General features: G+C 35.1%; 1 protein-coding gene across 5 annotated transcripts in view; it reads left to right on the forward strand.

The window, feature by feature from the left end:
• SBF2 (SET binding factor 2) overlaps nucleotides 1-12,859 on the forward strand; it is a 258,173-nt gene that overhangs the window by 205,077 nt on the left and 40,237 nt on the right. For all 5 annotated transcript variants that reach the window (XM_027651193.1, XM_027651189.1, XM_027651191.1 and 2 more), the window contains exons 22-27: nucleotides 243-438; nucleotides 1,610-1,737; nucleotides 3,976-4,151; nucleotides 5,054-5,199; nucleotides 8,930-9,128; nucleotides 10,720-10,916. In XM_027651193.1, coding sequence (XP_027506994.1) covers nucleotides 243-438; nucleotides 1,610-1,737; nucleotides 3,976-4,151; nucleotides 5,054-5,199; nucleotides 8,930-9,128; nucleotides 10,720-10,916 — 1,042 coding nt within the window. The remainder of the gene's footprint in view (nucleotides 1-242; nucleotides 439-1,609; nucleotides 1,738-3,975; nucleotides 4,152-5,053; nucleotides 5,200-8,929; nucleotides 9,129-10,719; nucleotides 10,917-12,859) is intronic.

The following is a 12,859-nucleotide window of genomic DNA, read 5'->3' on the forward strand; positions in this document are numbered from 1 at the left end:
GGCTTTGGTCTCATGAAATATGAAACTACTAGAGCCAAACCTCTGATCATAAACAAGCCATTGCATGCCCACTGCTTTTTGAGACCCATTTCTCTTAGTTGAGTCCAAACTCCGTTTCCCTTCTTTGGACTCAGTCTCATAATAATTTTGTTTTGAAGCTTTTAAAACCAAATATTGTAACTAGACTGAGGTATGACACTGATATTGCCATTACACTTACACATTTCATTTATTTTCATCAGCCCAAAATTCTACGACCAACTTTACTGCCAGGAGAAGAATTTGTTTGTGAAGGTCTCCGTGTGCTGCTGGATCCTGATGGCAGAGAGGAAGCTACAGGAGGACTGCTTGGAGGTCCTCATATCCTCCCTGCTGAAGGAGCTTTGTTCCTTACCACTTACAGAATTATATTTAAAGGCACTCCTCATGATCAACTGGGTAAGAAAATCCAAACAGTTATAATTGTGATCCTTCAGGATTGGCAGGATTTTGAGCTGGCCTGTCCACCTATTCAAGTATCAACATCAAAATGCACATGCCTCACAGTATAATTTTTCATGTTTGTTACATAAAAATAATCTCTTAATATACAGGCTTTTATCACTGAATATGATTGATTTTGATTTTGCACTTAAATGCAGCTTACTTCTTCAGATGCTAAAAGTTTCTTTATTCCCGTGTTTTGGTAGATATTTAGAGTTCTGTCTTCAGTCATTTATATAATATAAAATCATATATACATGTCTTAAAGGAAACTTCAGTAGCTGTCACATGGCATCATGGGCTTTTATGGACTCCCTAAAATTGGAGACAGAAAACAGGAACATTCCCGATCATACTTTAGTAATTTTCATAGACTTTAGAATGGACAAAATGCTTGGTATCTTTATATCTCTCTTCCACCTGTAAGGTTGGTTTGATATTGTTGCTTTGCACAGCAATGTTTGTAAGCTTCTTCACCACTAAGAGAGAACATAGACTCCATGTGGGATCTGCAGCTTCCACTACTCGTAGATTTCCATAAAACTTTTTTTTCAGACATTGGAAGCAAGTTAAAGGAAAAATATTCCTGTGTTAGTAGTCTACCTAACATTATTGCTTGTAAATGCAGTATTTTTTTTAATATGTAATGGAAATAGCTCTTCTAAATGATAAATTTTCAAGTTTTGACATCTGCCATTTCTAAGCAGATTGTCTTTCAAAAATATAAATTTATTGTGGAAAGTTTGTGGTTGTATGTAAAGATATCAATGTATACCATTTCTTGTTTATAAGTTGTATGATGCAATATGAAATTTGAATAAGATTGAAATTGTTTCTTTACCCCCTACCAACCCAGATTTTGGGGGTGCACTTCCATCATGTAGAAAGACTCAGAAGGAAGAAGACTATTTTTCTAATCATCCCAGCTGAAATTAAGCAGAAATTCAGATTACAAATAATGCTTTAGAAATTTACCACCTTTTCAGGTATTTTGCCTGAAATTAATTCTCTACCATTACGTTCATGTTGCTTTGTACTTACTCATTCCTATCTATTCAAATGACAGCATGACCCAAGCAGATCTGACTCTGTGATCTAACAAGTGTCTGTGTGTTGTGTTCCTCAGTTGGAGAGCAGACAGTGATCCGGAGCTTTCCTATTGCATCTGTTACGAAGGAGAAGAAGATCAGTATCCAGAACCAGCTGCAGCAGAGTATGCAGGAAGGACTGCAGATCAGTTCAGCTACCTTTCAGGTAAAAGGAAGTTTTTGAAAAATTTATGTGACTGCACAGTCAACTCAATACACTTAGGGAGCAGCTCTTTGTCCTGCTGTTTGTGAAGAGTCCAGCTTTCTGCCCTGCAAAGTCGACAGAGAATGCAGTCCTCATAGAAACCCTGGCCTTTCTTGACCCAACTGATATTTACAGAGGGTTACCATTTTCACATTGGATTTCTTTCACTGCTTTCCTCACCTGTCTATTTTGGATCCAGTAAGGGGCTACTTTGGATCTAAAATATCTTCATGTAAGTAGAGGCCTAGGCAGACCGATGGAAACATGCTTTCTCTCTCCTCCAGCTACATGGAATGAATATGGAAAAGCTATAAATATTGCTTTCTTATTGACACTTGACACTTTACCAGCTTTCTGTTAAAATCCAGGACAGAAAGTCATGGTATGTCACACATGGAAGCTGAACTTCCAGGAATCTTTGGAGTAGCCACCATTGGCCAGAACCAGTGAGTCTCTACATGACTGGCACAGATCCTGGAATTTTTCCGTCTGTAGGATCCCCCTTGGTGTGTTCAACAGAAGCATGTACTGCAGGGCAATTGACAGAGATGGACTTCTAAGAATTAGGAATCCTGAAGTCTTCCCTGAATTCTTCCCCTTGATGGTGATATTAGCTGTGGTCAAACCATAAGAGATGGAAAGTTGAAAGCGAAGAATTTTATATCTTGGACTGAAAGTAGAATGAAGTATTTAAGATATGAAATACTTTGTTGGGTTGACTGACTGCAGAAGTATATTTTCATTGAGAACAATAACTCTTAACATTTGAAAACATAACAACCTAGATCATCAGCATTTTACTAATTCCTTACAGTAACCGACATTATTTAGCTAATCATCCTTCAATATCCTCTTCAAGAGCGTAAGACTAGGAATACAAGTGAATAAAATAAGTAAAAAAGCATTGTTCTTGCAGACTTGTGAGAGGACTCTTATTTTCCAGGAATCTTTTTACCAGAATAGTTAGCATGCTTCAACGATGTGATAAATACAGACACAGTGTTTTTAGTGCTGGATTCAGGTCAAACATCATCTTTGCTTTTGTTTAGCATAGTTTTGTATTAGGTTAGGAGAACAAAAACAATCAGCAAACAGTTTACTCTTCGTTCCCTATGTAACAGCCAGAGTTCAGTGCAGTATGAAATAGCCCCTCCTCTTTGTTTATTAATAATGATTTTTCAGATGGTTTTGTGCACAGCTATGCTATTTAATCTCTTTAAAACTTCAGATCAGCATTACCCCGAAAGAGTGAAGAGCTCCTTTCAAGGAGGTCCTAGAACAACAAAGTTATTAGTCATTTGGAAAGTATTTACAAAACAAGTAGAATTAGAAAAGCAAGGATGAAATCCACCTTCTAGATGGCAAGCAAAAGACATTCAAAAGGTGTCTAGGTATGTGCTTGAAAGTAAAGCTCTAGGATATTTCTTTGTTTGCTTTTTCCACATTCTTGAAGTTCTTTTGGGCCTTTTTATGGATTCCGTGATTTCTGTCTCTTTTTTTTTCCCCTGATTTGTTGACTGTCTTCCTTTTGGATGAGGGTGATTGGATGGGATTTCCTTTTCTCCCCAAACTTTTCAAAAAAACATTTTTAGTCAAGTGGAGGGATCAGTGTTGAATAGCACAAGGTTATTTCCTTTTTAAGGACCAGATTTCATGATCACATTTTTGTTATGAGCAGTTTTCTATAGTTTGCAAGGTGAGGCAAAAATTGGACTGTCTGAGTAATAGAAATGTAATGGTTGTGACATATGAATGCTGAAATCATTGCCTTGTTGAGAGTCTTTGAAGTGCATTACCAACCTTAGTTCCCAGTATAGGGGCAGAGCTGGCAGAATATTTCCAAGCTAAGCTGTCCCATGTGACCAGTATTTGAACTGTTGCAGACATCTTAGTGCCAGCACTACTGCTTGGATTTACCAAAATATTTTGAGTTTGATATTATGAGAATTCCAGATGCTTCTTAGTGAAAATACCTTAGTATTAGGGCATGAATTTAAAAAGTAAATTAAAAAATTATTAAAATGTATGATATCCCTCAAAATAAATAAGATGTATGTAAATATATTTGTGTTTTCTGATAGGCATAGTACTGCATAAGTATGAAAATTTTGCTAATGAATTTTAGAATCTTTTAATTTCTGTAATTCTGTAAATTTATTTTTTTTTCAGTTTCTAACATGTCATGTTTTTAATATGCAGTTAATTAAAGTAGCATTTGATGAAGAAGTAAGTCCCGAAGTGGTGGAAATATTTAAGAAACAGTTAATGAAGTTCCGTTATCCCCAGTCCATCTTCAGCACTTTTGCATTCGCAGCTGGGCAAACAGCACCACAGATAATTTTACCAAAACAGAAAGAAAAGAACACTTCCTTCCGGTATAGACTTTCTTCTTCTTTTATTGCTGATGTTCTTGTTTTGTATCAGTCAAACACATTGAACAGTCTGAGAGCTTTGCACAAATGTAGATCGCTTTTCAGAAATGTCAAAATAAGTGATTGCTATTCTGCATCTCTTTATATTTCCTGAACAAGAGGTAGATTAGTATGATAAAGATGTTTACTTGATATGGAAATTATATTATTTATCTAAATTTCTTGAGGCAGTAGGTTTGGACAGGCACCTTATTACATTTTGAAATATATTTTGAAAATATAAGTAGCATCTTGAGCTGTGCAACCTGTGCCAACATGGAAACAAGATTCCTAGTGTATTATAGGTTAACAACCTAATCTGGAGTAGAATTAGTTTTACCCTGTGCATTTGCTCTAGTGGTTTTTAATTTAGAGTTTGAGCTTTAGGTCTGCTTTTAAGTTTTATATTATACATTAATTTTACTGGACCAGTAGCATCATTAGTCTGTTCCAGAGTGATAGCTCCTGTGATTCTCTGTTGATTGTTGTGTTGTTGACACAGAAAGTAGAATCCCAAGGTAGTCATGAAATCCTGAAAGTTTAAGGTAATTTCTATCTTTCCTGCCTTTACTTTGTCAACTTTCTAGATTTATCACGTTGCTAGCAAAATAAAAATACCTAAAGAAAGATATCTGCTTATTCATTGCCATTAGACACTATAGACACAAATTTATCTCAAAGTAATAAAATTTGTGTTTAAAAATTAATATAGGAGGTAATTTTTCTGAAGTTTGTAATTATTGACTCCGTATTAAATGAAAAATTATTAAATACATTTTATTTGTGTTCATCATAGAAATCTGTAAATGCTGTTAGGGAGAATCATAGGCATCTTCCTAAATATTCTTCTTGCTTTGAATTTATAGTACCTTCTCAAAAAGCATTGTGAAAGGAGCAAAGCGCGCCGGGAAGATGACAATTGGACGCCAGTATTTATTAAAGAAGAAGACAGGCACAATCGTGGAAGAAAGAGGGAGTCGCCCGGGCTGGAATGAAGATGATGATATCTCTGGTAATAGTAAAATACTTTTTTCTATGTTGGTTGATAAGTCTATCCTATTATGCTTCCTTTCCAGTCTGTTTGAATAAGAAATGTTTTCAAAATGAAATCGAAGAGTCTTCCTGGACAGGAAAGAGAAGGGTTTCAAATCTGTACATTTAGTGAGTGTTTTCTTTTGTCATGACGAGGCAGAAGAGGAAGTTGACTTAATTCAGTGGTATGGTGAAGTATGAGATTATTTTTTATTATCAGACTATTTAGATATAGTATCTTTTAGATAATTTTTTTTCATCATTCTAGCATAGATGAAACAGCACAGAAGCATGCTGTAGCCTCCATTTATCTTTAGCCATCTGCAATTAGTCTACGATGAGAAAGCAATAACTGGTGAGATGCAAGAATGAGCAAACATTATTGGAGGCTTTTGTGGATGTGGAACTGACAAATGATTTCTGAAAGCAGCAGAAGTCATTACTGCTGAATATACCACTTTCCAAAATTTTGGTTAGAAGGATTTGGGGCAGAAGGTAGAAGGGGATTTGGGCACTTGTCCTCTTTGTGTGATGGTGTGGAGTTTGACTTTCTCCAGAAATGTTCTATTCTTTCCATGTGCTGTCAATATATCCTTATCTGGACCACTGCTAATTTATAATAAACCACTAGAGGGAACCAGATTCTCCTGTACATGAACAGGTGTTGTTTTGTCATACCATTCTTTCTTTTTAAAAAAACATAAGCATCTAAGATAATTAAGTGTTTATCAAACACTGATAATTTCTTCAAAACATCAAACAAGCCAGATTTTCTTTTTGAATATTTGGTCATTGAGCAAGGCAACTTATGTGACTTATGAGCAGATGTGTGAAATTGTCCAAAGCAGGACTAAAGCACTGTCTCTGATCTCTCTAAAATGGAAGAAAGCCATTCCAGTTGAGCTGAAAAATATTCTCTTCTTTCGTTCCAGATAAAGTGGTGAGAAAAAGGCAAAAATATAAAGATTTAGAAAATACGGAATGTCTCTACAATGCTGAAAAATTACTTTCTTAATTGAATTTCCAACATTTTCCTTAAGGGCTGAGTTAACATGTGTTCTGATGTTGCAGATTCTTTGGGTCAGAAGCAATTCTGCAGACTGTATCTGGGTGATTTTGTGTCCTTCAACCAGAGACACAAAGCACAGTCATACCTGTGTAGTCATACTGCCCTTGATGATGAAGAAATTTTAAGTTTTTGCATTGCTGATACACAAAACAACTGTGTTCTTCCATGAACACAGGTGTTACATAAACATGAGTGAATAGTCACTTTTTTTCCTCCCCTAACAAAAATATAAAAATATAAGTTATGTTGAGTCTTCAGGCCTGATGTTCTGCAGATGTTTTGGCTGGGAATGTGTAAGGTGACCAAGGGCTAACAGTTTGCTTTTCTCTCCGTGCAGCACTTGCACATCAGGTATAGTCAGCTGACAACAGTGGTGACTCTTTACTTCCTATGGCTATTTGTACTCTGTCTGAAGCAATCACTGCAATTTCTTTTATCTTGACTGCTGTGGTTTTGACTTTGTTTTTGACTTGTTTGCAAGTCTCAAAAACTGAAGTATGGGAAACTATGCAGCTTTACCAACAATGAGTCAAACAGGAACTATCTGCAGCAGGTGATGCATTGTCTTAAAAAAGAAATGTTAAAGATGGGGTTGGAAGGAACTTCAAGAGGTCAACTAGGCCATCTCTCTGCCCCAGGGCAAGATCAACATACGTCAACTGTTCCTTGTAGGTGTTTACCTAACTTTTTCTTAGAAGCTTTCAAAGATGAAGGTTTCACAACTCTACAACCATCCTTAATACTGGAGGAAAACAAGCAACTTTCTAATATTCAGGACTAAACATCATCTTGCTGTAATTTGATGCCTTTGTTTCTTACTCTGCCTCTGTATACATATAGAAGAGATGAATTCCTTCATTCTGATTGCAGTTTAATGTATTTATGGCCTGTTGTAATATTTCTCTGTTCTTTTCTGGATATTAAATATCCACAGTTCTTTTTTACAGTTGTTTGTTTATTAGACTTGATAGGCTTATGATCATCTTCACTGCTCTTTTCTCAGACTTCTTAAACTAGTCCACATGTAACTTACAATGTGATTTCCAAAACTGGACACTGTAGTTATTATTTGTTGCCAGTGAACACCTAACTTCCCTCCAATTCCTCCTCATCATTTTATTTTCAGAGTTTATAATCTCTAAATCACTAATAAATTCTGTTTCCTATAGGTGATCATACTGGTGTGTTCAATAAAAGAGACTGCAAAACCTGCTTTTGCAAATAGTCATATCTCAAGAACACTAAAAGAGAGGGTTTATCCCTCGTCTTTTCAAAATCAAATAAATCAAGTTGACGATATTGTGTTGTCTCTCCAGGTTAAGGACATTGATATGAGCTCTTATCTCTAGCTTTTTATGCACAGGAAAGTGTTTTGCAAATTCTGATCACCAGTATACCTGCTTTCATGAGAGAAAAATATATTTAGAAAAAAGTATTTCAAAAAATGCAACCTCACCTGAGTCAGTTACAGTTTTCCATTGAAATCTGTTAAATACCAAGTTTCTGTATGACCAAAAATAAAATTATTTCTAAAACTGATTTAATTTTGTTTCTCATTAGTATACTTTATACTTTAAATGTTGTGCAACTTCTTTCTTACCATGACAAATATGAAAACACAGGAAAAAGATGAGATATCCACAGTATTAAACTCTGTTATTTAGATCAAATAGAGAATTTTTGATTTTGTTTGATGAGCTGAAAGGGCAAAAAACATGACTCATTCAGCTTTTATGCTAAGATACACAGAAAAAAAAATTTGTATCGGTACTACTGTAAATTCTGAATGTTGTCTACTGCCAGTAAAATTGTAATTATATCATAATATTTTTTTTTTATAATTTTAATTTCCAGTGTTATAAAGTACTGTTTTAAATTTAAATCCTTATATACTTTCCAGGGCATCATTCTTGAAGAAATACGCACATATTTCAATGCTTGAGGTGGTAGCAAGTAACTGATACGTGCTGTGAGCAGTAAATCTGCTTTCAGAAGCATTTGGAAATAGCTGAGAAGTGTCACTAACAGGCAGGTGGCAGGTTTTGTACAAAGACCTTGCTTGACTTGAATTTCAGAGTAGTTTGAACTTGTGACATAGTTTTTTATCTCTCATAGTTGAAGGTTTTTCTGCTTTGGGAAGTGCAGCTGATGTGCACGGCTGAAGAAGCTGCTGTTTGACATTGAAACAGAGACATTAAGAAACCAACAGTCATCTGTTGTGAAATTAGAACACTGAAACATTTTTTAAGTCGAACCAAGCCTTTAAGAGATCATACCTCTTTGGAAGATAGTTTAAAAATAACAGAATTGTGCGGTCCAAAGAATTTGTAAATTTGTAAATAAATGTTATCTGTCTTTGGTTCAAATGAATATGTGAGATGACTTTTTCCAGGATTTTAGCAAGAGAGATGTCAGCCATGCCAGCCACAGGTGCTGGAGGTAACTGCGCGATATAGTCAGGTTTCCTAAGATACTGTTTTACTGTTTATGAATTTTATAAACTGTGGTTTGTATGTCGTAGTTCTTGCCACTTGTCACTGAGAGTAAGACAGAACAATATTTTGTTTAGAAGAAAGTAGCACTGTTTTCTGTGTACCTGTGGCCTCCCCAGTCACAAACTCCTAAAGATTTTTAACTTCAGTTTCAGACGACAGCGAAATGCACACAGGTGGGACCCTGAAAGCATCAGAAAAATCAACAATGGAGCAATTAGTAGAAAAAGCCTGTTTCAGAGACTACCAGCGTTTGGGACTGGGGACCATCAGCAGTAACTCTTCTCGCTCAAAAACAGAATCCTTAAGAATAACTGCACTGAACAGGATGTATTCACTTTGCAGGAGGTGAGTTTACCGACACAGTTAAGGAATTGAAAGTAGAGACACGTATATGTATATTTGCATAAATATATTTGTATTTAAAGTCTCTTCTGTTCCTAAATAAAAAAGCAAGCCTCAGAAAGAATTATAAATAAATATTTTCTTCAAATTAAAAAGTACGTGTTAAAATTAAATTCATGAAAGTATCTGCTTTCAAAGTTCGTCATGTGCTGAAAGTCACGCACTCTGTTTTACCACATGAATGTCACTAACTCCTCTTTTTGTTGTGAAAGCTGATGTAGTTTACTACCGTGGCCCACAAACATTCTTTTTAATACAAAAGCATATCTGCATGAGTCATATCAAAAGACATTTGCATTCTCTAGAGCCAGTTTTGACTAGTCATTGCTTTCATTATGGACAATGGAATCACCAATTCTTCGTGGAAGAAGGACGCAGAAGAAAAATACTAGATTCTTTCTTGGTTTATGACTTATCTAAAGTACTGTTTTTGTTTAATCACCATTGAGTACAGATGAACGCATTAAATCTATGCATTTTCATTATGCATTGAACATTATGCAGACAACTCTTTCCTCCCCTAAAACCACTGTGTTTTAATATTCTACAGGGTGCTTTTTTTTAAAAGGTAATTATTATCTGAGCAGATTAAAAATCTCAGGATATAAATACTAATCTACTGCTATATTAGTTTGGTTACTGCGTTTTATGAAGTTTGACTGTAAATGTCACGTACATTTATTTTGTCTGAGTGCAGTTCAACAAATGTTAAAGAATTGAATTTACAGGAACAGTGTATATTATAGAGAAATGAAGTTGTTTAGTAAGCAGTAACTGTTCCCTGTGTCTCAGCTTCTTCTTAACATATGAAATTGGCACTGAAGTTGATTTTTTTTTTTGAGGAGGTAGAAAATAATATTTCATATTCCTTGAATCCTTCTTTCACAAACGTGAACACAACTACAGTCTTGCTGGGATTTCCACCTTTAAAGGTATTACATCAGTGAATTTCCTAATCTCTCCCTGTATTGTAGTGTTTTTAAAAGTACACAGTTTCAAGCAGTGTTCCAAAGAATCTGACTGTAAAATTTAAATGTATTTTACCATAAACCAAAAACTATTGTTTTCATTGTGATACTTTAGGCAATCTAACATTCTTTCCTTTCAATTCTCATATTTCATATACAAGTGTCAAAACAAAACTACTGCATCATTTGCATGCCTCAAAATTCTGTTTTCTGTCATGCTTAAAAATATGGCTTCATTACAGTACAGATAAGAGATACACTAAGAAGAAAAATACTGCCAAATAAAATGTAACCTTAAATTGAAAGTGACTAATAGTGATAGTCTTGCAATTTGTTCAGAATTCAAGTTCTATTTAAGATGCAGTTTTCTTTACAAATTAAGGTATTTACTGAGATTGAACTAAAAATTATGTAGTAAATAAAATGATTCCAACAGGTAAGGCGTCTTTTCATTAAGATGTATTTTCAGCTTGTAATTTTGGGTTGGTGTTTTGGTTTTTTTTTCCCATCGTTGAGCAGTTTTAATTGTTGTTCAATTTTTTTTCCCCTCCTTCTTGTCCCTGCAGTTACCCTGGGCTGCTGGTGGTCCCCCAGACTGTCCAGGACAACAGCCTGCAGAGAGTGGCTCGCTGTTACCGACACAACCGCCTGCCCGTGGTCTGTTGGAAGAACACTAAAAACAGCACTCTTCTGCTAAGGTCGGGGGGCTTTCATGGAAAAAGTGTTGTGGGCCTCTTCAAATCACAAAACACACATCCTACAGGTGAGTTGATGCAGCTAGGCTTTCTCTACAAAGAATTTGACATGGAAACACTTACTTTTCTGGAGGAAATCAGTGATTCGATTGAATCAGAAGTCTCAGGATATGAGTGGTTATCTGATATTATTAATTACTGTATGTCAAGAAGCAGATCCTGAATGGTATGAAAGTGGTTCAAAAATGTCAGTGAATAATTTGGACAGAGATTACAGACATACCAAAAGTCTTCAGTAAAATCTGATATCTCTTAAGTACAATGCAAACTTCCCCTGTTTCCCTTAAATTAACTTTTTCCATTACATGGTTTATGTAACAACTGTATGGTGTCACTTTTAATAGAGGACTACATAAAATGTTATAGATATCATTGTCTATTTGATTTTTCTCATGTTTTTCATTGTAATACTAGTTTAATTTCTTTCTTTTGTAAAACACAGACTTGAAAGGTTCTAGTTGGAGTCTTTGCATTAAGTAAATCTCTTCCTTTGTGTGATCAAGACTGGACTAACACAAGATTTATCAGAATAGTTAGTTTTTCAGAATGTAATATTAGGGCAGCATTAATTTTGAAAAGAGCATTATTTGAGTTTCATTATTCACAGGCAGTGTTTAGGATGCTTATTAAGACTGCCTGAATTTCCATGTCATATGCTGATAATTTTTTCAGAGTTAATTTCATGCCAAGAAGGAGAGTCAGTATTTTCTGCAATCAAACCAATAGTTTTTTAGAAATTATTCAAGGATTAGGCCATAATTTTTCTCATTAAGGGAGCAAAGGAATTCCTCTGTCCTCGTTTCACCCCAGTATTGACTAAAGCATAATTAAAAGGTCTGACTTTACTGAAGTTTATTCTGTAGAGTTTTTCAAAACCTATAACAAGCATACTGTACATTTATATGCAAGTCACATAAAAGTAGTTTGAAGATTACATGATTTAAATATTTTCTACATAGTCCTCCTGAATTTTTCCCTCCCAGAGTTTCTTTATGAAAACCACATTTTTCTTACTTGTGAAGAGCAGTTTATATCAGACATAATGAGGTTTTGTATCTGTATCAAATGTGCCTTTAAAATCTCATGATTTCAGAGCCATTAGAAAAATACTTATTACGATAGACAGCATCTGGGCTGGCTGTTAACAGTAATTTGTGAATCTCTAATTATCTGCTGAATATTCATTGCTGTAGCATTGATTCAGTGTACCTCTTCCATGTTTTGTGGGGGCATTTTTTAGTTGGAGTGGTGAGCAAGGTAATGAATTTAAATTTATATATGGCATTTTTGTTGAAAGGATTAATGAAATATATCAGCACTACCAGCAACTGCCAAAGCTAATGGCTACACCAGTTCTTCCACAGGCTTATGGTGTGAATCTTAAGCATGGCAATTCAAATGTTAATCTTACACTGATTTAATACCAGATATCTTAGCTGAAATACTGGCTAGGCATCTTTAACCTGGTACAGACAGAATAAATTGAAAAAAATGTGCAGGAATAGTCTTGAAATTGTATAAATACAAACACCTCCATGTTTTCTGTAGTAGCTATCATTTCTATGTGCATGGGAGTAAGAGAGCCTTCCCAAACAAGATTTTCAAAACCTGACCCAATAAAATGTGTTTCCTGTGTGTGATCTTATTGCTTTTGTAGGTGATTTCTTTTTTAGTTTTTTTATGGTCTTTTATATTGCCATTGCCACACTTCCAGCAGAATATTAGGCAGTAGGTAAACTGATTGACAGTAACTATATCTGACAGAGACACTCGCTTCTGGAGTTAGATTGTTTGCAAATGTGGAAAAAAATGGAGACTCTCCTCAGGAATGTACTGCACAGAAAATGGAATATATTTATAGGATAATTATTTTATTCAAAATGAAGTTGAAGCCTGGTGAAACAAAACTGATGAACAAAAGTAGTTATACACAGGTGCATGTGTTTGCCTT

The sequence above is a fragment of the Corapipo altera genome, unplaced genomic scaffold (assembly GCF_003945725.1).
Source record: "Corapipo altera isolate COAL_440 unplaced genomic scaffold, ASM394572v1 78, whole genome shotgun sequence".
Lineage (NCBI taxonomy): Eukaryota > Metazoa > Chordata > Aves > Passeriformes > Pipridae > Corapipo > Corapipo altera.